At 38.6% G+C, this 25,416-nt stretch overlaps 1 protein-coding gene across 1 annotated transcript in view; it reads left to right on the top strand.

The window, feature by feature from the left end:
- NTRK3 (neurotrophic receptor tyrosine kinase 3) overlaps window positions 1-25,416 on the top strand; it is a 295,014-nt gene that overhangs the window by 222,832 nt on the left and 46,766 nt on the right. Inside the window, exons 14-15 of the mRNA XM_039358815.1 lie at window positions 19,409-19,539; window positions 25,071-25,243. Coding sequence (XP_039214749.1) covers window positions 19,409-19,539; window positions 25,071-25,243 — 304 coding nt within the window. The remainder of the gene's footprint in view (window positions 1-19,408; window positions 19,540-25,070; window positions 25,244-25,416) is intronic.

The raw sequence follows: 25,416 nt of genomic DNA, 5'->3' as shown, positions 1-25,416 counted from the left end.
TCAGTGGTAGCAGGAGAGATAATCACTGGTGCAATATCTGTTTTGCAATATAGAGGATCACTGGTCTGTCCTTGGTAGGTCCAGGTAACATTGGGAAATATTCTGCCCTGAAATTTTGGAGAGTCGGGGTCAATAATCCTAAACTAGATGGATTAATTATGTGATTCATTGTAAAGCAATCTTTATTTTCTGCTATTGTAGAGAAAGGCCATTGCTATCCACGTCTGTGTGCAAAAGACCTCAATTGCAGTCCTTGGCATCTCCAAGGACTCTTCAGAGACCAGGCAAAGTCAGTCAGAAGATGTACTCAAAAAAATGGTAGGGGGCCAGGCCAAAGAAGAGGGCATCTCTTCATTTCAGTTAAAATAAATGTTGTGAATTAAATGCAGTTAGTATAATTGCTTCCCGTGTACTTCAGAATTTCCCCCTCCTGTGTGTTGAAGAGTCACAATATGGTAGCAATTTTGGAGAAACCCAGGTATTGTAGGAGAAAACACATGCCATCCTGTGGTCTCAATTTCAGTTTAGCAATTTAGCTATTGCTAAACTCAAGTTCTTGAGTTTAGCAATAGCACTTAGACTTCTATACCACATCACACTACTTTAAAGCCCTCTCTAAGCAGTTTACAGAGTCAGCCTATGGCCCCCAACAGTCTGGCTCCTCATTTTATCTACTTTGGAAGGATGGAAAGCTGAGTCAACCTTGAACCTGTCAGGATCAAACTGCTGGCAGTCGGCAGAGTTAGCCTGCAATATTGCATTCTAACCACGTCCTACTATGGCTCTTGCACATTGTGTGATCCTAATAATACTTTATTCTATCTGGAGCAAATAAAACATACAATCCAATAATCTATTCATTAGTGGGACTGCTGAGAAAACATCTTCCTTCAACCTATTTTTTACTAACCATTCTTACAGCTTTGTTTAGTTTGAAGACCCCTGATTTATTGTATATACAGCGCTTCTATTGTGAGGGCAAGAAGGACTTTGCAAAGTTTATATGAAATGCTTGAAGGAACTATCATACCAGCCAATCTGAAGAGCTAGGATTTTTTTAAATTAGAGAAACAACTCATCTTGGAAGTGGAATAAGGGTTTCTGCTTCTTTCATGGGGGTCTGTTCTCTTAGAAAATCCATCCTTTGGAAAATGGACTTCCGGGTTGTCTTAACTGTATGGATTGTCAATAGCAAAAGATATAAGTTCACTCTAAAGCCAAGTAGAACATGGAATAACAGGATTGGAAAGGGATCGTGGAGGTCTTCTAATTTAACCCCCTACTCAAGCAGGAGACTATAGCATTCCAGACAAATGGTTTCCCAGTCTCTTCTTGAAAACCTCCCATGATGGAGCACCCCCAACATCTGGAGGTAAGCTGTTCCACTGATTAAAAAGTAAGAGATTTCCTTCTCACAAAGACAACTCCTGAGTAAAGGTTTACTCAAAGGGTTGCAATAGCTCTATTCACCCCATTTAATGGCTTGGAGTTAAGTTTTGAGTGGGATTCTTAGAGGTCAGGCTTTACAAAAGCTTTGCGCTCCAGACTCCTGATTGCTACAACATCTGTTTATCAATCTTCTATGTGATGCCTTTGTCCAAGAAGCAACCAATTTCCTTGGAGTTCCTTTCAGTGCTTGGATCTTGAATGAGGGTGAGCTTTGTCTGAAGCAATCTAATCTTGAATCATGGCTGGTTGATGGAAGCTGCAGGACTGGTCGGGCAATTTCACTCTTGTGGCTGATATGGAGATAAGAGAATAGGTAAGACGGACAGCTGGCTGATTTTGTTTTCCCAGACAGCGCAGGAGAGCTGGAGGTTTGAAAAGTCCACTTCCATGTCTTTGATTTCAGGAAGGCAACTCTGCTTGACAAATAGTCTGAAATGTCAAAAAATAAATGTTAAGAGTCGGGTGGGTGAGCATTCCCACAAGACCTGTCTGGCCTCAGCAGAAGGAAAGGCTGGACAGCCTGAATCACTCAGCGGGCACCTGCAATCCTTCCTACTTGTACATTCTGGCTTAGTTTTAGGTATTTTTTTTTTTGGCGTCTGTGTCTAAAGAAAGATTTTTCTGTTAAAAAATAAAAAAGAAGAGCCTATGAATCATTAATAGCCTAGAAGATGAAACTTGATATCGAAACTGGAGAAAAAGCTGAGGGACCCAAGATGGCTGCATTTCATTATTTAAACTGCTGGAATTGAACTGCAAGAAACATTACTCATTACTCCTTCCCTCATTCCTTTCCTCCCATCCCCTTAATCTTCTCGCTCTATCCCTCCCTCCCTCCCTCCCTCTCTCTCTCTTTCTCTCTCTCTTGCAATCCCTCTCTCTCATGCAATCTCTCTCTCCCCTCTCTCTTGCAATCTCTCTCTCTCTCTCTTGCAATCTCTCTCTCTCTCTCTCTCTCTCTCTCTCAGGCAATCTCTCTGTCTCTTTCTTGCAATCTCTATCTGTCTCTCTCTGTCTTGCAATCTCTCTCTCAGTATCTCTCTCTGGCAATCTCTCTCTCTGTCTCTTTCTTGCAATCTCTATCTCTCTGTTTTTCTCTCTCTCTTGCAGTTTCTGTCTCTCTCTCTCAGTATCTCTCTCTCTGGCAATCTCTCTGTCTCTTTCTTTCAATCTCTCTCTCTCTCTCTCTCTCTCTCTCTCTCTCTCTCTCTCTCTCTCTCTTTCTCAATCTCTCTCTCTCAGTCCCTCTCTTGTAATCTCAATCTCTCTGTTCCCCCCCCCTCTCGCAATCTGTCTCTGTCTCTTCTATCCATTTCCTGCAGATAATTGTAATTTTTCCTCCCTCTTTTTTTTTAAAAAAAATAAGTTAATCAACATCTCTCTACTGCCTATGGTTTATTCTCTGGAACAATTGTAGCCAGTCATATTATTTTATAGCATTTTTTTGTGCAATACCTGGCCTAAAATATGACAACTTATGAATGGTTTTCTCTCTCTCTCTAAAAAGTGAACCTATAATAGCGTAATGATAGGTGAAAGGAATTGGTGTTTTGGGAGAGCGAGGAGAGGGGCTTCACATTTGCAAGCATTAGTTCTCTGAGCTCTGTCATTATTGTGCCTGCTAGACAGCTCCAGATGTGCGTGCATTCTCTCTCTTTCTCTTTCCCCATATACATCAATTTATGTATTCTGCAACATATGTCAACATCAGTTTAATATCCAGGAGAACACTTTGTTCACACAGAAATATTTCACACATGGCAACTTTATAAGACAGTTAAACATGAATCTGATTAGGAAGACCCAACAGGAGTCTTCTACAGTACCATCATATTTATTAAGCTTTGACTAGTTCTCTTATTTGATTAGGTACATCATAACATTTTTTTATCTGTGTGCATATGAAAAGTAGAGATGGAATAGAATGTTACTGCATAAAAGTGAAGCATTGTGAAGCCTTTGCCTTTTATCCCACAACCCTTAAAGATTTAAACTGGATTTTCAGAAGATGCAATAGAGATCCTATACCAGCCTAGGTTCTAGTCCCTCCCTCCCTCCCTCTTTCTTTCTCTTTCTATCTCTCTCCCTCTTTCTGAATGTTCTTCATTGTGCAAAAATTACAATAAAAAGGGTAACCAGTTTGGGAAAATAGCATTAGGAATGGGCTGGAAAATGGTAAGAAAAAAAAGCAGAGCATCAATTTTGAATGAAAAAAAAAAAAACCCCACCCTTTCCCCACTCTATCGAATCTCCAGCATCTAAGGTCAGATTGAGAAAGTGTCCCTTCTGAATCTCCAAAGATCTTCCGTAATTCACTGTAGACACTGCATGTCATGCGGTTGAGAACTCTACCATGATGGCTTGTAATCCATAATTTATGGATCACTGTACTGGTTGAGAAACCAGATATCTCTGCTTCATTTAGCAGACCACGGTTAAGCAAATCACGACTTTAAGGTGATACTTGAACCCCGTGAATATTGGTTGGCTTTCCATGTTCCTATGAAGTGTTCAAAAAATTATCTCAAAAGCTTTTTAGTTTTAAGTTCTGCATTCCAGAGGAATAAGACACCCCAAGACCAAAGAGTGTTACAGAAGGAAATTGTTTGGGAAATTAAGAATGTGCAGCGAAGCTATTTAAGATTTTGAGAAAAAGCTGCCATTTCTAAAAGCTTTTGAAAGTAGAGGTGGAGATACATGACGTGTCACAAATCTGTGCATAAACCTCACAAGCAGTATTTTTCAAGTACTAATTTGTCAATACATACTTTAAATCTCCATCAGGAGGCAGGTATTTATATAGATTGCTGAAGGATTTCCCTTTTGTTTTTGTTTTTTTAAAATGGCATCATCCCTCCTCCCACCAGGAAACAGAAAATTCAAAATTTATGACTCTACTAATCACATTTCCAGGGGCAAAATGTACCTCAGTTCCTCCTACACTGACCAAGCTGGGCGAGCCAAATTCTTAGTAATCACCACCCATCAATGCTCATTTGGGCAAACATCTACCTATCCATGTTCATTAAAGAAACATTTTTAAACTCTTGGAATAAAACATGCCAGAAGAAACAGGTCATTTTCCTGCCACTGTGGCAGGAAAGATACTCTATACAAAAGACATTCATTCTTAGCAATAAATAAATGTCAGCTTTTATGATAAAGGCTCTTTACCCACTCTTTAAAGGAATGGAAAATGAGATGCTGCAATGCTGAAATCTCTTCCTAATTTACAGTGTGTAGTTGACACTAAGGGCAGAACAGCTCTATTAAAATGCTATCCACCCATCCTTGAACTAGCTGAAAACTAGGCTGGTGCAAAATTTGCTATTCTGAGCCTTCAGAAATCATGGGCACTCCATCACGGGAGGTTTTTAAAAAGAGACAAGACAGCCACTTATCTGAAATGGTACAGGTTCTGCTTGAGTAGGGGGCTGGACTAGAAGACCTGCAAAGTCCCTTCCAGATTCTATTCTATTCTATTCTATTCTATTCTATTCTATTCTATTCTATTCTATTCTATTCCATAGTCCATTCCATTCCATTCCATTCTATTGCAATGTAGCAATGACTGGTGCTAAACACACCACTTTAAAGTGAACTAAGTTAAGACAGGTGATTGGTGGATTGCTCCAGTTTCCTTTTTCCTTGCCCCCATAACTGCAACTGTCATAAATGTGACTGGCTCTAGTACATTTCATTACTCAGTTAGTTTATACCATCAGTATGAGAGAGAGTGGGGTTTGATGTCTGATTACATATAGTAACTTGTCCTGCCAATGGTACCCCACCCTTAGGTAGCCAGATAATGAAATATCTGAAAGATAGCGACTCCAACTCAGGAAACGCCAAGAAGCCAACAATTCAAGCCTGATATATATATATATATATATATATATATATATATATATATATATATATATATATATATATATATTCTCTTTTATTGGAACCTTCTTAAGGACATCTTGATGAATCAATTATACAACCCTATTTTAAAGTCCTTTTCTTCCTAATCACATTACTCCTTCATCATTAAAGCATTCATCCAACTCCTACATCCCTCTGAAAGGAAAATAATATTGAATTTAAGATTATATTCTCACCCGCTGTCTGCAACAGCTTTCTTCAGTCTTGTCTTTCTTTTGGGTAAATGCAATATAAAAATGGGATGTCCCAGTGGTGGGATTCAGCCTGTTTGCACCACTTCGGTAGAACCAGTAGCTATTTTTTTGTTGCCCAGGCCCAGAATGGACTTCTGGAAGTGGCATCCACACAGAGAACCGGTTGTTCACATATTTGAATTCCACCACTGGGTGTCCCTGATCCAGAAGAATAAGATGTTCAAATTCTGTATCAGCCTATAGCAAGTACCAATGCATACCCTGATTTTTAACAGAATAACAGAGTTGAAGGGACTTTGGAGGTCTTCTAGTCCAACCCTTGATCAAGAAACCTTATAGCCTTTCAGACAAATAGTGTCCAATCTCTTTTTAAAACCTCCAGTGTTGGAGCACCCATAATTTCTGAAGGCAAACGGTTCCATGATTAATTGTTCCCACTGTTAGAAAATATCTCCGTAGTTCTAGGTTTGTTCTCTCCTTGATTAGTTTCTATCCATTGCTTCATGTCCTGCTTTCAGGCACTTTGGAGTAATAATTAGCACACCAGACAGAAAGGTTGAGAATATCCCATTCTTCTTACAAGTAGGTAGAATAACCACATACAAAAATCCTCAAGGAGAATGCTACCTGCAGTTCTTTGTGCAAAGGATAGGAAAGTGATGCCTTTTGGAGTTTTTCAAAATGTTAACTCCAAAACACATTTCCATGCATGTTTTAAACTTGAAACTGCTTAGACAATTCAGGAAGATTATGAGCTAGTGGATAACCTAGATGTGAGCTCATAAGTAACCACCCATGTTTTTCTCAGTAAGCATTCACAAAGCTGAGTTTTGCTAGCATTCCTAAGTCTAGCTAGTTTCTTAAGAACTCTTAAGAATGTTTCTTAAGATTATCTTTTGCTGAAATGGCCCGTTCCAAATTTTAAAAGTGCTAGCAAGTTTTTTAACCAGGTCACAGTAACTTTCTACCTTACGGACTGGCTGAAACATCTGAGCTAATCCTCTCTAGATCATCCAGAAACATGAGGTATGGGGATCATCAGGCCTCTTGTCCTCTCATTCCAAATCATACAAGTGCCCAGGTCTATGCACAAAGATCCCATCAAACCTTTTTAATTTAATAAGGAGCAGCTGCTGACTCGGTATAGCTCATACCCTTGTAATTTTGCTCCCCCATTACAGGCACTTTCCATTCTTTCCTGGTCCAAATTTTTATTATAATGACTATTGCCAAAGCAGCCAAGCCACAGTAATCTTAGATGCTGGGGTTGAAGAATGTCAGAAGGTTTATCCCCTCCACAAACATTACTCATCCTTTGGGGATCTCCCTTCAGCGATGGAGCAATGAAAAGGAGGAGGGTGTGCAGCAAATGATGTGAAGGTGGGGGTGGGGGGTGAACCAGGAAAAGCAGAGAGAGAATGGAGCCGAAGACCCAGTTGGGATTTCACGAAAGCAGAAGACTGAAATAGCACCTTGTCAAACCACAAGGTAAGAGATGGAACTTCCAGTTGTAAATGACACCAGAAGGGAAGAGAGGCTACAACAAGGTGAAGTGCAAACGAGCTAAGTGTGGTGAAAACATTATAAGAGCAATAGCATTTAGACTTACATATCACCCCACAGTGCTTTACAATACTTTCTGGGAAGTTTACAGGCTCAGCCTATTGCCCCCAACAATCTGGGTCCTCATTTTATACTGACCTCAGAAGGCTGGAACCATGTCAAGATCGAACTCCAGGCTGTAGGCAGAGTTTGCCTGTAATACTTCATTCTAACCACAGGGCTGCCAGGGCTCTTTTTAAAAAACAACAACAAGTTTTATTAATTTTCCAGTTTTACATCCAAGTATTTAGGAAGTAGCGTGGTGATTGGGTAGTCAATAGTCCAGTAACAAGATCTTTTGTATGTGTCTCAGGTTACATCATCAAAAATTCCCTCTCTATTTCCCTTGATTATTATATCACATTCAAATTAATACATTTCTAATTATAACTCAATCAATTAGGGCATTTATCAATATATTTTAACTTATACTTATCTGTGTCTTGTTTTTAAATTTTACCTAATTTCAATTACAGTATTCCAAGTTAGCCTTTAATATCCATAATATTTATTATTTCGGGTAACCCAAATTTCCCTTATTTCATTACAAAATAGTTGTCATATCTAAAATATGCATATTGTTTACTTAAATACATTCTTACTTTATTTCACAAATATATTCTATTTCTCATCCTAGTACCTCATCACTTACTAATAAAGTATCCTTTATTGTCACAATCCAACTTCCGTATTATAATTCAAAGCTATATTCTAATGGCTAATGGAACCATAACGAACACCAAGAAGTCTTTTTCAGCACCTGCATTGTCAACATACTTTATGGGTTGATTTCTGGAGCTTTCAGTCAGCAAGGTGGACTATTCAATGGTGACATGATTTAGCAGTCCTAGAATCCTTGGGGTTTCAAAAAGAGAAATTTTGGGGACAGAGAAGCAAGTAAGGTTGGCAAAACAAACTGCCCTGGGACTGAATTTCAGCATTAGTGATTGTGAGTACTGCTTTAATGCCATTTCTTGTTCTTATCCCTGCCCAAATTTGCAAGAAATCAACATTTCCTTATAACATTTTTGGTACTGCTATACCTGAGCAAAACTAGAACTTGTAGAGAAAGATTTGACAATATTAGTGTCAAACCCTGGTCACACAGTGGTTAAACTGCAGTATTGCAGGCAAACTCTACCCACTGCCAGGAGTTTGATCCTGACCAGCTCAAGGTTGACTCAGCCTTCCAATCCTTCCAAGGTTCATAAAATGAGGACCCAGATTGTTGGGGGCAACATGCTGACTCTGTAAACCACTTGGAGAGGGCAGTAAAAACACTGTGAAGCGATATATAAGTGCTATTGCTATTGCTATCCGTTAAACAAAAACTACAAAAAAAAAAAAAAAAACCAACCCTAGGGGATTTAAAGTTCTTCCTCTCAAGATGTTACTAGAATTTCAGGGAAATGAATGACCATGTTTAATTTTACCCAGTATATTTTTTTCCACTTTCATATAGCTACCAGAGTCTATTTAAATAAATGTATTTGCATGTATATATGAATATCCATGTGTATGACTTACGGTTCAACAGGGCTTGTTCCTCTGTTTCCTAGCATAATTCTTTTGTTCTTCCATAACTGATATTTTAAAAATTATTTAAATTACTCAATTATTTTACTCATATAATGCAGAAGTATGATTTAATAGAATGGAGTAATGAATTTAAAACCTCGCTAATCAAACAGTAGCACCCCTGATTAATCACATAATAGTGAATAGGGAATCAGGCATAATCTGATCTGAATACTGATTAGAGTTGGATTGAATTTGCAACTGATATTTCAATCTGATTTGATTTAGACTTCTGCAAGTAAATCAGTTCACTTCAAATATCCAAATCACATATGGTAGTTTACATGGGGAGAGGGATATTCTGCATATGGACAGAAAGAACTGAGATAGTCCAAATATGTTTGGAGGCATCAGATTCAATTATTAAATTGATCTGGCCATCATTTTGGAAACTTGATTCTGTCTGAGATTTATTAAAATTAGGATAGAACCTCCAACTTTTTGCACGCTACTGACATGTAACAATATGCCTTCTTTGAAGTAACAGATTCCTCTGAAACTTGGTGAGATTTAATTCTACAAAGAGAAACAGAAAGATTTAACTGTTAGTCACACAGATATTAAATTGATTGGTTAATCCAAAGGTTAATTCAAATCTTTCAGGAACCAACTGAAATATATTTCTGTCCAAAGCTTAACAATTGATTGGATTTTTTAAAAAACAAATCTTTGCTTTGAAGAAAAGAGAAGATCTTGGTTCATTTTTTGATAGGGGAAAACCACTTCACCACAACTACAAAATCTAGGCTACACACATCCAGATGAGCACTAGATGGCAAAAAAGAGGTGCAGAAAATACTTTATTCAAGTGATGCTCTTTTTTTTTTTTGCAAGTTGAAGCTCTCAACTTTCAAAAGAGTCTATGTACTTAACATACCTCCATTCTCCTCCAGATTCTTTTAAAAATTAAGGAGAACAAACTACAGCATATATTGTCTGCTATCTAAGTACTCATATTGTTCACATAACCTTCTTCACTTTACATTTGGGGTCTTTCTCCTCCCAAAGAAACAGATAGGTGATGTTCTAAATATCTAAAGTATATTGGTGAAAGCAAAAGCAGAAATTTTTTCTGCCCTGATTGCAGTCCTCAGACAAATAACTAATTTGTCATTTCAGCTGTTATGCATACATTCTGTATGCAATATGCATAAAACCAACACACAAACACACATAATGATATATAATAATATTAAAAAAATAATAAACATGCAAATATTTATACTGCATCCAGTTTTGATCACCACATTACAAAAAAAAATACGTTGAGACTTTGGAAAAAATGCAAAGAAGAGCAACTAAGATGATTAGGGGCCTGGAGACAAATACAGGAATTGGAGAACAGTTGCAGGAATTGGGTATGGCCAGTCTAGAGAAAAGAAGGACGAGGGGTGACAGGATAGCAATATTCCAATATTTGAGGGGCTGCCCGAAAGAAGAGGGGGTCCATTTATTTTCCAAGAGCACCCGAAGGCAAGACAAGAAACAATGGATGGAAACTAACCAAGGAGAGAAGCAACCTGGAATTAAGGAGGACCTAACAGTGAGGACAATTAACCAGTGGAATAGCTTGATTTTAGAACAGGGGTGTCAAACTCAATTTCACTGAGGGCCACATCAGCATTGTGGTTGCCCCGGGGGGATGGGGGTTTGTGGCCAGAGTGGGTGCAGCCTACTGGGTGGGCATGGATGGAGTGGGTGTGGCCTACTGGGTGGGAATGGCCAGTTCTATATCATTCGCGTCAAGGGTGCCTATGGGGGCCTGGGCAGGAGAGGGACAGATCTGAGGGTCTCTGACAGAAGGGGGTAGGACCGGGGCAAGTACCAAGGCATGGTCCACCAGGGCAAGTGCCAAGATGGCCACCACAAAATTGTACAGTGGCTCCCGACCGGCCTGGGCCAGGGCCAAGGCAGAGGGGTCCGTTCCCTCACTGTTTCCAGGATGGCCTCGCGAGCCACATGAAACCACTTTGCGGGCCGCATCCGGCCCCTGGGCCTTGTGTTTGACATGTCTGCTTTAGAAGTTGTAGGTGCTTCGTCACTGGAGGTTTTAAAGAAAAGACTGGACAGCCATTTGTCTGAAATGGTATAGGGTCTCCTGCTTGAGCAGGGAGGTGGACTAGAAGTTTGCCAAGATCCCTTCCAACTCCATTCTGATTGATTGATTGATTGATTGATTGATATAGAGCTCTAATCTGGACAAATTGCAGCCACATTTTGCCAAGGTTCAAAGCCCTGCATCTTACACAACCCATTGATGGCAACAATGCTGATGGCATTCTCAGTTTCTGAAGGGAAGTCCTCAGCTTTTCCGAGCTGTCATCCTGCCCTTAAAAGCTCTCAAACTTTTCAGGAATGAGCTTGATTGAGAATATCCATCTGCAATAGGATGCCGGAAGGTATCTGATTACTCCATTGTTAAAGCAGTGTAGCCTGAAATCTGACCACCCCATGGGGGTCCCAGTGGGGACTCTCTCCCCCATTATATCCATCCAGCCCACTCCTTTCTGATTCTGAAAAGAGGAGAGGAGAAAAAAAGAAGGGAGGGGGTAAGTAAAGAGAACAAGGGGGAATCGGTGGAATTCAACATTTTCCATTAAAAAAATCACTGAGGACAGGCTTGGAGCAGCTGGGGGGATTTTAAAAGGGCCAGTGGGGGGAAGATCCAATCTCAGCCAGCAGATTTTGCTGTGAAGTGCAACCATATCACCTTTTGAAAACTTCCCTTCTTGGGGAGAGTGGATGGAATGACAATTGCAGATAGTATTAAAATAAACCAAACTTTTGTCTCCTTCCAGTTAGAGCAATCTCTCTGTCTGTCTCTGTCTGTCTGTCTGTCTGTCTGTCTGTCTGTCTGTCTCTCTCTCTCTCTCTCTCTCTCTCTCTCTCTCTCTCTCTCTCTCTATCTATCTATCTCTTTCAATCTCTCTCAAAAATCTTTCTTTCAATCTCTCTCAATCCCTCTTAATCTGTCAATCTCTCTCTCTCTCTTTCAATCTCAAAAATCTTTCTTTCAATCTCAATCCCTCTTAATCTGTCAATCTCTCTCTCTCTCAATCTCTCTTTCACTCTGTCTCTCTCATTCTCTCTCTCTCTCTTTCAATCTCAAAAATCTTTCTTTCAATCTCTCTCAGTCCCTCTTAATCTGTCAATCTCTCTCTCTCAATCTCTCTCAAAAATCTTTCTTTCAATCTCTCTCAATACCTCTTAATCTGTCAATCTCTCTCTCTCTCTCTTTCAATCTCAAAAATCTTTCTTTCAATCTCTCTCAATCCCTCTTAATCTGTCAATCTCTCTCTCTCTCAAAATCTCTCTTTCACTCTGTCTCTCTCATTCTCTCTCATTCTCTCTCTCTCTCTCTCTTTCCCATTAGCCATTGTTGCTGCTGCTTCTGCTAGGCACGCAAAACTGGAGGGAGCAACCAAGTTCCCAAAGGTGCTTTCCTCTGCTCAGATAAATTTGCTTCCAAATAATGTATAATTAAATGTGTGGTATCGAATTAATGTTGCAGCTGAAGTGCTTTGGCAGCACAGATTAAGGCAAGAGGCAGGGGAAGGCGGGTGGTGGGTGGAAAAATCACTGCTCACCCTTTCTCTCTCTTCCTCTCTTCTGTTCTTCTCCCTGTGAAGCCTCCAATTCTCTTTAGCCTTTCTTTCCCTCTAGGATCTGGGACATGTTCATGGAGTGCCCATTTCATGCCAGCTATAAGGTTCCCTAAAGGTGCTTTTCAGCACTTAGAAGCCAAACTGTGATGGATTTGTATAATCCAATAGAAGTGAATACTTCTACTTTTCCTATAGTTTTCAGCAGAAAGTGAAGCCCACTGGGGGGAAAATAGAATTTTCAAACTTATATCAGCTGACTTCTCTTTTTTTTAAAAAAAGTCTAGCCTATAATTTGACTCCTTTTGGTTTGGTCCCAGCATACAAAACTGTTCAATTCCACCACCCTGGTTAATCTGATTGTTATAAAAACTGTTAAACCTCAGGGTTTCCCTGTGGTTGTGTTTGCTTGAAGCTCATTGACAGCAAGGCTGCTTCTGATAGATGAAATAGGTGAGTTTCTAGCAGATCTGTTTATAATGAGATTAACCCAGCATGTAATTTCCTTTCTCTCCTTATAACATTTGACTCATGCTTTAAGGTTTCAAAGCAAACATTGGAATGTCAGGCATAGACATGTATTTTGAAAGTAATTAATAATAATAATTTGAAAAAAGCACCTTTGGGACAACTATGGCCAGGATGCCTGAGAATCTCCGTAGACATTTAGCACTGAAAAAAAAAAGTGACTTAAAACTGGTTCTCATATTTATGGCTGTCGCAGCAAGCCCACAATCACTAAATCATAAAACAAGGCTTACAAGTCACACTTGCTCGATCCATAAATCATACTAAAGCAAAACTGGACAACTTATATTACGATACAGTGTGTGTGTATGTGTGTGTTAAACATAGTACCCATAGACCTCTTGATTATGTGCTACCACTGGATGGTGCCCAGGGGCTGTCAAAACCATACGTGTATATATATATATGTATATTAGAAATTAAAAATGGTGAGCATCTCCTAATAGTTGGCAGCTTCAAAGGAAGAATTAGCCCTTAGTGCATTAGACTGTCAATAATATTGTCACGTTCGCTGTGGCCCTTCTACCTTATAATGGATTCCTAGTGCAGCATGTACAAGGATGCTTCATGAACATTGCTGTCCTGAAAACATTTGAAGAAATGGTCACATTAAGAACTTAATCAGATTTTAATAGCAAGGCCCAATCTTGCGATCAGCTTTAGTGAGTGAAATCATTGGGGAATTGCAATTCCAATTTTCTCATCATGGTTTTTATAACTGGCCCAGGCTTTCTAATTATGTGTCCATGTGATCCCTCTACATTCTACAGCTGACATATTTCAACTCCCCATCAGAGTAGCTGAATGGCTGACATCTGAATTGCTAATAATGTGAAGTCATCTGTATGATTCTGATATACCTTCAGTGGCAGTTAGTTATGTATCTTAATTACACAAGTGGCGGTGCACATTTGTGGATGTTACATTTGATGTTCATAATTCCTGGGGGTGTGGGTGTTTCACTTCACATTAGATTTATTGTTACAATGATTTAACAATAAGAGATCCATGAGTAATTTTAAGAATGAACAAATAAGACCATTTCTTCCACTTTGTTTTAAAAGAATGTTTTTTTAAGAAAAATGTTAACCAAATAACAAGAACTAAAGTTGAAATGGAAACATAGAACCAGATCCAAGTCATAGAAAACAGCATGATATTATTCTGGACCTCCATACTTGAATGTAACTCCAAGTAAAAATAGCAGTGTCCTGCCAGAAAAAATGATAGAGAGAAGGGTTACAATTCCATGAAAATTATTCAGTATCTGTGGCTGACCCAACAAAACAGTGTAGCATGCAGGACACCAGCCATGATCTCCTCAGTCACAAACAAAGATATGTTTGGTGGTATGTATGGAACAAAAATTCATTTTAATGTATGCCGATTAGTGTACATTCAAAGTGACAGTAAAGTTGTTATTCTATTCTGTTCTTCTTCTATTCTATGTTACATGGGATGCCATCCAATGAGGAATTCTGGGAGTTGAAGTCCACAAGTCATAAATGGGCCAAGTTTGAAGACCCTTGCTCTAATGCATCTTTTGAAGCAAAAATTAATATAAGACCCGGTCTTTTGTTTGGGGAAATATTTGATTGTATTGCCATTCCAACTGCATAAGTACTAGGTTACCTTTGCAGTGATATCTTCCCCCCTTTTTACTGGCTGTGCTTGCAACCTGTTGTTGAAAATTATTTCAGGGTACTGTGCTTGCTGGCTGTTGTCATTGTTAATTCATGACCTGTAGAGGAGTTGGACAGTACAGAAGGTGCAGGCAGAGATGTCAGTTGGCAGATGCCTTGTTAGAAAGGCTGACTGCGATTTGATAGAGCCAAACAAGCTGGGACCAGATACCTGAACAATCACTTTGGAATAACAATCAGCAGCTATTTATCAGGAGCTCTTCTGCACGTACCAAATGGCTGTAAAAAGTTTATGCAGATCAGCCTCTCTAGTGACCTTACAACTTAGCCTCTTCAGTGGCAGACTTATTATTCACAAACAGAGGAAAAAGGGACTCGTAGCAAAATGACGAAAGTTAGAGTAATGACATTTGATTTTCATCTCGGATTCTGAATCTCCCTTTTGGGGCTGGCGGAGGCTTAGATTTCTATTCATTGACATGCAGAACAATCCTTTTTTGAATATTTCTCCATCTATAATTTTTGGGAGTTTTGAAACTCTGCTGATATTTGTATGACCAGTGTTTGCTTCCCTAAAGTGAACAATTCAGCTGAAATACTTGTTCTTTTTTTTGCTGCCTCGATGTCTAGACTTTTTAAAAAAGTTTTTAAAAGAACTGTAGAATTAGAGAGCTGTGTTGGGGGCGGGTGTAGAGTTGGTTCAGGCACCGAGCTAGAAACTGGGAGATCATGAGTTCTAATCCTACCTTGGGCATGAAGCCAGCTGGATGATCTTGAAACATTCATTTTCTCTCAGCCCTAGGAAGGAGGCAAGGACAAACTACTGCTGAAAATCTTGCCAAGAAAGCAGCGGGGACAAATTCAGGCAGTTGGCAGGAGTCAACACTGACTCAAAGGCATAAATAACTAAAATTAAAAAAAAAGAATTAATTTAGGAAAGTAACTGCTGTTCTGGGTATATGGAATATGATATATATGTGGAATTTGATGCCCTCCAGTGTTATGCTTCTTCATTTGATCTCCATTGTAAAAAAAGGGAATTGTCAAAAAGTGACCGTGTTTTCGTGACACGGTGCAAAACAGGCAGTCAAATTTTAAGCTAACCAGTTATGCAAGCTCAGAAAATTAAGGCAATGTGTGGTTTAGTTAACCATGGATAAGCATGGGCAAAAATAGCCAACCTAAAAACTACAAACCGTGATCAAGTTCAACAGTGAGCAGAATATAGAGCCATGAAAACATCTGGACAGTTTGCTGAATATCCTGCTGCAAAATCAGCCGTGAAACACACATTGTTTAAGAAGATTTCAAGCATGCTTAATACTATCTGCCACTTAATTGCTAAATATTATTCATAATATCGTTATTAGGGACCTTTCATTATGAAATGAAAAGGTCAATGGGCATTCTCTGATGAAGAATTTCTTCTGAGAACTGTAGTTTGTGCAAACTGGGCACATCATTCTTCCCAAACAAGTGGAGATGTCTAGACTTGGTAGCTTTTATGCCAGCCCATAATCTTTTAATTAGCAGGCTTAATTGTTTAAGAGCCATTTAAATGTTTTGTGTTTCCAAAGCTTTGAGATAGATAGATGGATGTGTGGATAGATAGATAGCTCACTCTGTATTTGTGTATATGCATTGTTTTTATTATTATTATTATTTTGGTTTTCTCAAATGAAAAGCTTTGTTCATTTTGATTCAGTTGGTGTTTTGTTTTTATTTTTTGAATATTGCTTTTCTGGCCGTTTCTTGGAAGCTGACTTTTTCTTGTTCTGTTTTCTTGTCTTTACCTAGGGACATTATTTGTCATAGCTTGTAATTAAGACAAAATCAGCCCATTTCTTGGAAACAAAGCACCCATACATGAACAGTCCATGTGTGTGTGATGCATGCTTGTGTGTGTGTGTGTGTGTTTGTGCATGCATATTTGTTTCCTATAACTAAAACTGCACAGAAAGAATGTTTTTTCAGTCATCTGATAAATCTCTCCCAACAATCTCCTGTGCAGTAGATGTTGGCAGTTCCCTAAAGCTGCTGTATTACATCCCAGGACTGTTGCCATCCACATTTGCAATGTGATCTTAGGAAAAGGACATCTTTGATTTAAGAAAGTTCTGAAGTGTGGTCTATCCATAAACCCTGATGCTCCAAAACACCTTCAGGTCTGAAGCTGGTTTTCCTGTTGATTTTGCTTTGTGAGAACATTATAACCTACCGGTAGATGCACCAAGCACTTTCCCTGAAGGACATTGTTCTCTGCAGATACATTTTGAAGAAAACGTATTGGGAAAGAGCACCTAGTGATAAACTTACCATTACCAACTCTCCTTTTTGTCTCCCATGCATTCTTATTGGGAACCCAATAATCTGTCTGATAAAATGATAGATACAGAAGCACTCCATTAGGGCTTATGTTGTAATAAATCTGCTAGTCATTAAGGTTTGGCAAGCTATTGTTAAAAATAAATCATTTTTAGCCTTCTAAAATGATGGCTTTGATTGATCAACTTTTTTAAAAAAAATAATCTCTTTTCTATAGCTGCTTATAAAAATGTAACCTGTTTAGCCTCATCTTACAAAGTATATCTTCCAAGCAGAACGACCCTTTTGCAAAGGGATTTTGACACGGTAATCACCTAAACATCCAAGAATCCTTTAAAAAAAACAGAATTATGTTTTGTGGGCAAAATTTCCTAAAATTATTAGTTTAGCAAGCTGTACACAATAAGGAGACTGTGCTCTATCAAGGACTAAATCTTATTTAATTCAGTGCAATTTACTGAAAGAAGGCAAGTGTAGGATTGCCTGATTTTCAATCAGTTGAGACTTCAGCCCTACATATGTTTAACCTGAAAGTAAGTTTTTCAAATGTGGTGGCATCTATTTAGTAGAAGTGTATTTTATTGTCTAGTGGATAGATAATGTGAGAAGTGGTGTTAATTAGATTGGCTGCAATAATCTTTATATCAATGCTCAAAATGACTGAAACTTCAGTCAGGGGGAAAAACAGTATATAATGTGATATGCAATTCATATATAAAAGCATGATGAAAAGACTTCTTCATTGGGCCTCTTATTATGTCCTGCCTCAATAAAAAAAAATTTAACAAGAGGAATGAACTAAAGTGATTCCCAGACCAGTTTTAACCCTATCAGCAATGGGTGTTATTAATTTAATTTGGGAAAGAAAAACACCTTAAATAAACATGGTTTATCAGGTACTTAGGAGCCAAGGACTTGGCAGCACAAGGAAACAACAACCAATGATTTAATAGCTGGCCATCAACACCCCAATCAATAAATATAAATACTATGCATAGAATAGCCCAAAGCATACATTACAGTAGAGAGAAGTTCCCCGAGGATGGGGAAATACATAGGAAGAACGGTTGCAGGAATTGGGTATGGCCAGTCTAGAAAAAAGAAGGACTACCGGGGACATGATAGCAATATTCCAATATTTGAGGGGTTGCCACAAAGAAGAGGGGGTCAATTTATTTTCCAAAGCACCAGGAGGCAAGACAAGAAACAATGGATGGAAACTAATCAAGGAGAGAAGCAACCTGGAATTAAAGAGAACCTAACAGTGAGGACAATTAACCAGGTGGAACAGAAGTTGCCTTCAGAAGTTGTAGGTATTTCACCACTGGAGGATGGGTTCCAGCACAAGTCCAAAAGCCCAGAAGACTAAAAACTTTGATCCCGGTGATTGACTCAGATTGGGTCTTGCAACATTATCCTGGGACACATGTATTTGCCTTCATTCATTCATAAAAAACAACCTTTCAAATTGCTTCCATTTTAGATATTTTTTTTCATTCATTGCACTTTCGTAACAGCCCATGGTAGTTGTATATCACTTGGCCAGTAATACATATATTCCTATTTGGAAATTACATTTGGTAGATTTAGCTATTTTCTCATATCGGAATGGAAATAATTTGAAAATAGTTTCCATTCTGACAAGCTCGTTTCCAAAATCTAGATGGACTCCATTGCATGGCCAATGAAATGTCTGGGAGATAGTGAGATTGTCAGACCTCCCCTTATGAAATTGGTCTTCACACTCTGCCAGTTTTTCCTCCATCTGCTTTCATGGTAGCAGCAATTGTAATAAGGAAATTATATCTGAATTGCTTGTGTTTCTTTGGAACTGTTGCGAACCAGAGAAATGTTGTGTTGCCATTGTCCTTGGAATATATGTCCCAAATATTTCTGAGCTAGAATGTAATTCTACCACCCATCCATCCAAAAAATACTGATTTGTTTCTGGAAGAAATAGATAGCATTGATTTCAGTGCATATATGTTTTTTTTTAAAAAAATGCAACAATAATGTAGATAAATATTACATATAAGCAAACTCATACTCTTGGTTTGTCTGAAGCATAATCTCCTGCCACAAAAATAAATAAATAAATAAATGGGATGGGGGAGAGAATTTTGGAAAGAGAACCATCAATCAAATGGTGGGGAAAAAACATGACACAAGATGCCCCCCCCCCTCCTTGAGCAAAGAGATACCCTGCAAAGCTTCTGAAGGTAGCACTTCTTAACAAGATGAAATGTTCTAAAGTCCTGCTGCCTTCTCAAAGATTATGGATTTATTATGAGTAAACATAATAAAGGTGCTTTTTCCAAAAGACAACTGGACTGCCTTTGTTTTTCCTTGAAGATGTTTTGCTTCTCATCCAAGACGTTTCTTCAGTTCTTTTGGAAAAAGCACCTGTGGGACAACCATGATGTGGATGACTGAGAGTCTCCGTAAACTCTCATTTTGCAAATTGTTCTAGAGTGACTAAGAAGAACAAACTGCGAACTGTTGTTTGTATTAACATTAATTCATGCTTTCCTCCTGTCCTGCCCCTTGCCCTTTGCAGATGTACAGTATATTAAGAGAAGAGACATCATCCTTAAGAGAGAACTGGGCGAAGGTGCTTTTGGGAAGGTGTTCCTGGCTGAGTGCTATAACCTCAGTCCCACCAAGGACAAGATGCTGGTAGCTGTGAAGGTAAAACATGAAGGTTCATGCTCATCTTCCAAAAATGGCAGCTCATATCAGATTCTGAAGTTCTTCCTATGGTTTCCTTTGAAGCCAAAGTAGCTGTCAAGGTTCCGACTAATGAAACCAAATAAATCAGAACTCCGAGGCTTGAAGTTTCCTCAAAGCACATGTTTGTTGGATGCATAATATTGGCACGGTCAAAAGTGAAACCAATGCTAAACTTCCCCTTAAAGATTCAATGTATCTAAATCTAACAATTCCCTCCCCTTTGCTATGCGATAGATCACACTACCCAATCGAAGTAATTGGCGAGCTCCATTAACTTCTTTTCTCCATCTTCCAGCTTCTGTGGGAATGACCTTGGTTCCCCATGGGACCACTCTATGTTTAGTTTAGCAGCGCTGTCGTTTTCCTTCCCCCCCCTTCCCCCCAGCCTGTGGCAACTTAGAACGACGAAGATGTCTTCAGCCGGTTCATTTCAGAAGTTGATACTAGCAACATCGGTCACTTCAGAATGCTTGTGGCTACTTTTCTGACAAGGGTAGACCACTTGGTGGTATTAGGCAAAGGAATTCTGTATTTATTCAATATGATAACTCTGTAAACCGCTTACAGAGGGGCTGTAAAGCACTGTGAAGCGGTATATAAGTCTAAGGGCTATTGCTATTGCTAACAATTCCTCCTAAGCATAATTTCAATAGATAAAGAAAATATTTTCAACAAATGACTTGGGAGGTTTTGCCCTAAGCTTTAAAAAAATATGGTTTTTGTCTAGCTCTAGTAGTAGAAAACGTGTCTATTTGTTTGGATGGGGTGAAGATAAAGTAAAGGGCAAAAGAAAAGAGTTCTGTTGCTCTCAGGGCTTCATGTTAACATCAGGAAGATAGTAGAAAGCTAAAAATAATCAAGAGCCTAGGATGAAGGCAGATGTTTTTAGGTCTGAACAGAATACCATCATCTATCTAAATATTTGTGGTCAGCTTCTGCACTGATAGAAAAAAATATGAAATAAAATTATGTGATGCCTTGAAGAAATGGGGGTAAAATGTAAGATATTAAATCTGTTTTTTTTTTAAATGTATTTTCTGTTTTGGAAGGAAAGAAATCCCAACTTTCAAGAGCAGTTTCTTAGCACTGCGTAATAAATTTTGAGAAAGGATGACAGTTAGATGTAACTGAATTTTCTTTTGGATCCCTCCACAATAGATCAAGATTTTTAAGAGACATTAAATAAATTGACTGAATTGAAGAATTCCTCCACCCCCCCCCCAAGCTTAAAAACACTTTGTGAAGTTCCTTCCAAACTGTATTCCTATAGCAAATATCTCAGGGGTTGCCACAAAGAAGAGGAGGGGTCAACCTATTCTCCAAAGCACCCGAAGGTAGAATAAGAAGCAATGGATGGAAAGTAATCAAGGAGAGAAGCAATCTAGAACTAAGGAGAAATTTCCTGACAGTTAGTATAATTCATCTGTTGAACGACTTACCTCCAGAAGTTGTGGGCGCTCCATCACTGGAGGTTTTTAAGAAGAGATTGGACAACCATTTGTCTGGAATGGTGTAGGGTTTCCTGCCTGAGCAGGGGGTTGGACTAAAAGACCTCCAAGGTCCCTTCCAACTTTTTTATTCTGTTATTACTGAGCAAATAGATACACATTGATATTAAGCAGTGACCTTCAGTCCATTGTCCATAAGGTCAATGGGGGACCCAGAGTAGGTCTTGACAACCAAGAAACTTGAACCTGGCGCTTTTGTTTGTAGCATGCAAAGTGTCTTTTTTTTAAAAAAATAAATAAATAAAGGGGAGTTGGAAACCTGGCAGGTGGCTTGCGAGGAGCCCAGAGATTCATTGGCATAAACATGCCTCTCCTTGCCTGCCCATGAGCCAAGCCACAGGAATCTGAATATATCCAATTTGTGTTGGACTCTGTTGGATTCCTTTCGCTTATCAGAAGAATTGTGAGCAAGCAGGTATTCTTTTAAGCTCCCGGAATCTGACATTGATGATTTAAAAGGTTAGAATCAGTGGGAGACATAACCATTTGAAATTGCAGATGAAAACTCATCCGAGTGATTTTTTTTTCTCCACATTTAAATAAGAGTATGCAAGGCATAGAAATACAGAAAATCAAGGGCAATGTTTCTTGCCTCTCATCCCCTCTTAAATTGTACAGATAATATTTTGTAATAAAACAACAACGTGCATTTGGTTTAATATTCCGTAGCTCCCACTCTGGTTCAATGACTGACATCTGTTATGCATATTCTATGGAGGATAAAAATGCTAAATAAATATAATTATGTACTCCCAGTTTATTGGATAGGGGTGATAAAATTTCGAAGAGCCTTGCCTATGGATAACAAAATAGGTCTGGAGTCTCAATTTTGACTTTAGTATTCATAACTAATTTTGAGAACAAATTGTTTCATCTTTAGTTCAAAACCCTCATGAGGAAATATACAGAATTCAGGCACACCGGCCCCAGTAACAATTCCATACATGCACTAGACAAAATTGCCTAATCATAGCAAACCAGAATTTGGTTGAGAAGCCACTTTCAGTACAAATGGGAGATTGATTCTCCCAGGAAATTATTATGAAGCTCAAAGAATGGAAACAAGGTTTTTGGAAATGAAGAGTGAAATGCTTTGTTTTTATTACTGCAGTTTTTTTTCCAAGTATCCACAATTGCCACCCACCCATAAGAAAAACTTTACCATGAGCACATCCTTCTTCAGAATAAAGGCAGCAAAATGATTTTCTTCAAAATAAAAGGCTTCACTGGTTCAGAAGAATCATAATAATGAGATATGGAGTCTTTGCCTTTAAGGTTATAAGACTTGGATTCTTACTGGGCTAGAAATAAGTAGAAGCTACTATCTTTGAGATTATTGACTGCTTTCTCTCTGTGTCTCCCTCCCTCCCTCCCCCCTATTGAGTGGTCGGATGGTATCCAGAGAAATTATTTCATAATTGCTGGCATTGTTTGTGTTTCTATAATGTATGGACCCCAGAAACCCCCATTTCTTTCCTCAGTGTTTCACTTAGGCACTAGTTTTATTAGACATATTATCTAATAGATGCCATCTGGATCTACTCTAGATATGACAAATAGAAGAGAACATGTGTAGCTCATGGTTGAACTGTGGAGGTCTTGATGCTTTCTCAGCTTGGCTGTTTTCTTGCAGATATTTCATCAGTGCACTGATGATGTTACCTAGTTGGGTAATAAAACAACTGCAAGAAAGCAACCACGCTCAGAGGTCACCAATAAACCCACAGATATGAAAAGGCTAACCAGAGAAGTTCCACTGAATTTCCTTAATACATTTCCTAGAAAATAACATAAAAGATGGCTCAAAGATGGATCTTAGAGAGTTCCTCCGTAACACTTGCTCCAGGTTATTAATTTCTTTTTTTAAAGGAAAAAGAAATAACTCTCCCCAATCTTGGGAGAAACAAGAATCAATCCAATTGAAAAAAATGTCATTCTCTGATCACATTACCTTGTGTTCCTTCACAATTTCTTGAGTATATTGCCTGAGAATAGAATAGAATAGAATAGAATAGAATAGAATAGAATAGAATAGAATAGAATAGAATAGAATAGAAAGGGACATTGGAGGTCTTCTAGTCCAGCCCCCTGCTCAAGCAGGAGAACCTATACCATCTCAGATAAGTGACTGTCTAGCCTCTTCTAAAAAACCTCCAGTGATGGAGCTCCCACAATTTCTGGAGTCAAGCTGTTCCACTGGTTAATTGTTCTCACTGTCAGGAAGTTTCTCCTTAATTCCAGGTTGCTTCTCTCTGAGAATACATTTGTCCCAAATGTCATGGAAATTGCATGTACCCAGTGCAAAGAAATTGTGTATCATGTTCAAAAGACAAAGCAATATTCCATTGGGTAAGCAGGGATGGAGAAACTGCAGCCTGCATATTGCGTATTGCACATGATTCTACATCTCTTTTTTGTTTTTTCCATTTTGCTGCCAAGATTAAGCAGCAATATGAAGCAATTTTGGCAGCACAATTCTGGAAGCACAAGTTCTTTGGAGGGGGGAAGGATTAAGGTTGGGGATGGAAATGACTTGCCTCCTAGAGGCTGTGTTTTCCAGAATGACTCTTAATGCAAGACGAATTCATATCACATTATTTCTCAAAGACAAAAGCCTACAACAGCGTAAAGACTATTGAAAATTGTGGGATCTTTCAATTCTCATTTTCCTAAGCAAATTTTCCCTCACGGCTTTGATCTCTTATCTGCATTGGCAGGGGAGAAACTTGATGCCAGGACATTTTATATCCCAATATCATCTTGGGATCAGGTCCTTTGGGAACTGTAATTTCCTAAGACTCCTAATTGAACTCCTCAAAGGTATTCTGTCATTGGTGCCTCTGCTGAGCAAATAGCTGTCTATATTAATTCATCCCAACATGCTTCTAAGTAATAAAGAACTTTGGATGTAAAATCATTGTCCTTGACACTTACTGGTAGCAAAGCAAAACAGAAGAACAACTTGCCTAAAACAAAGCAGTAAAGGATCTGGTGACTCATTAAAGACACACGTATTCTTCATCCAATGAGCTTTTATCATGCATCAGGTGCTGAGTTTATAATTCCAAGGTATTTTGTTGCTTTCGCCTTAGCTAACTAATCTATATGCTCCTTTAGAAAATAGCCAAGGAATCCTCTGTGACAGCCAGAATTACGTAGTGGCTGGGCACAAGATTTTCATGCAAAAGTTGCCAGCTCATTTCTTTCAAGTTATCAGTGGAAGCATAGCCCAGTGACATAGCTCATATCTTGAATGGAATGGAAAAGTTCAATCTTAGACATTTCCAAATAGGATTGAATATCCATTGGAAGCATCTGCCAGTCGATCTCAGCCAATGGTGTGACTGACTATAAGCCAGCTTCTCATATTCCAAAGTATTCATCTGTATTTGCTCAATGGACAAGGATTAGTTCATATGACCCAAAATCTGGTTAACAAAGCAGAATAGGAAGGAACATTCTTGTGTTCACATAATGTCCTATGCCCAAGCAAATAAAATATACCCAATGATTTGTTTCATATAACATGCTAAAATATTGGCTGGGTTCCTACAATATGCTGAATCATTGGAAGAATCTTCTCCAAACTCAACAACTAGCAGCTTCATGAACATATCCATGCAGATTTCTTGGTAACAATGTTGAAGTAGCTTGCCATTATGTGGGGGGATTAAAAAAAAAAAAAACACTTTTACCTTATGTCCTTGGCATTTCCTGATATTTTCTCTCCAATTACTAAATAGGGCTAACCCCGCTTAGTTTCCCTTCTAACCAATATTCAGAACTCATATTTTAATCTAATGTAGCACATTGTGTAAACCAATTCTAATTCTTTTTAATCTATATCTAGAATGATACGGGGAGAATTATAGACAATAAGTTTAGAAGTTGTAAGCAAGTTATTTTTCATGACTTTCACCATCTTTCCTATCCATCCATCCATCTATCTTTCTTCTTTTGTTTTTTTTTTTTTTTTTTTAGGCTCTCAAGGACCCAACTTTGGCTGCCCGCAAAGACTTCCAGAGGGAGGCAGAGCTGCTCACCAACCTGCAACATGACCATATTGTAAAGTTTTATGGTGTCTGTGGCGAAGGAGATCCACTCATCATGGTCTTCGAATACATGAAGCACGGGGACTTGAATAAGTTTCTGAGGTAAAGGCTAAATATACTACTGAGTTATAGAAAGGGAAGAATAAAAATTGATAGGAGGGATAGGGCATGACTGCAAATATCTTGACTTCATCAAACTGGGTATGGCTAGTCTAGAGAAAAGAAGGACATGATAGCAGTATTCCAACATTTGAGGGGCTGCCACAAAGATAAGG

Source organism: Crotalus tigris, unplaced genomic scaffold, assembly GCF_016545835.1.
Source record: "Crotalus tigris isolate CLP2741 ecotype Arizona unplaced genomic scaffold, ASM1654583v1 scf7180000019068.10715455, whole genome shotgun sequence".
Classification (NCBI taxonomy): domain Eukaryota; kingdom Metazoa; phylum Chordata; class Lepidosauria; order Squamata; family Viperidae; genus Crotalus; species Crotalus tigris.
Note: the sequence above shows the minus strand (reverse complement) of the source record. Positions and strands in the feature narration are given on the sequence as shown.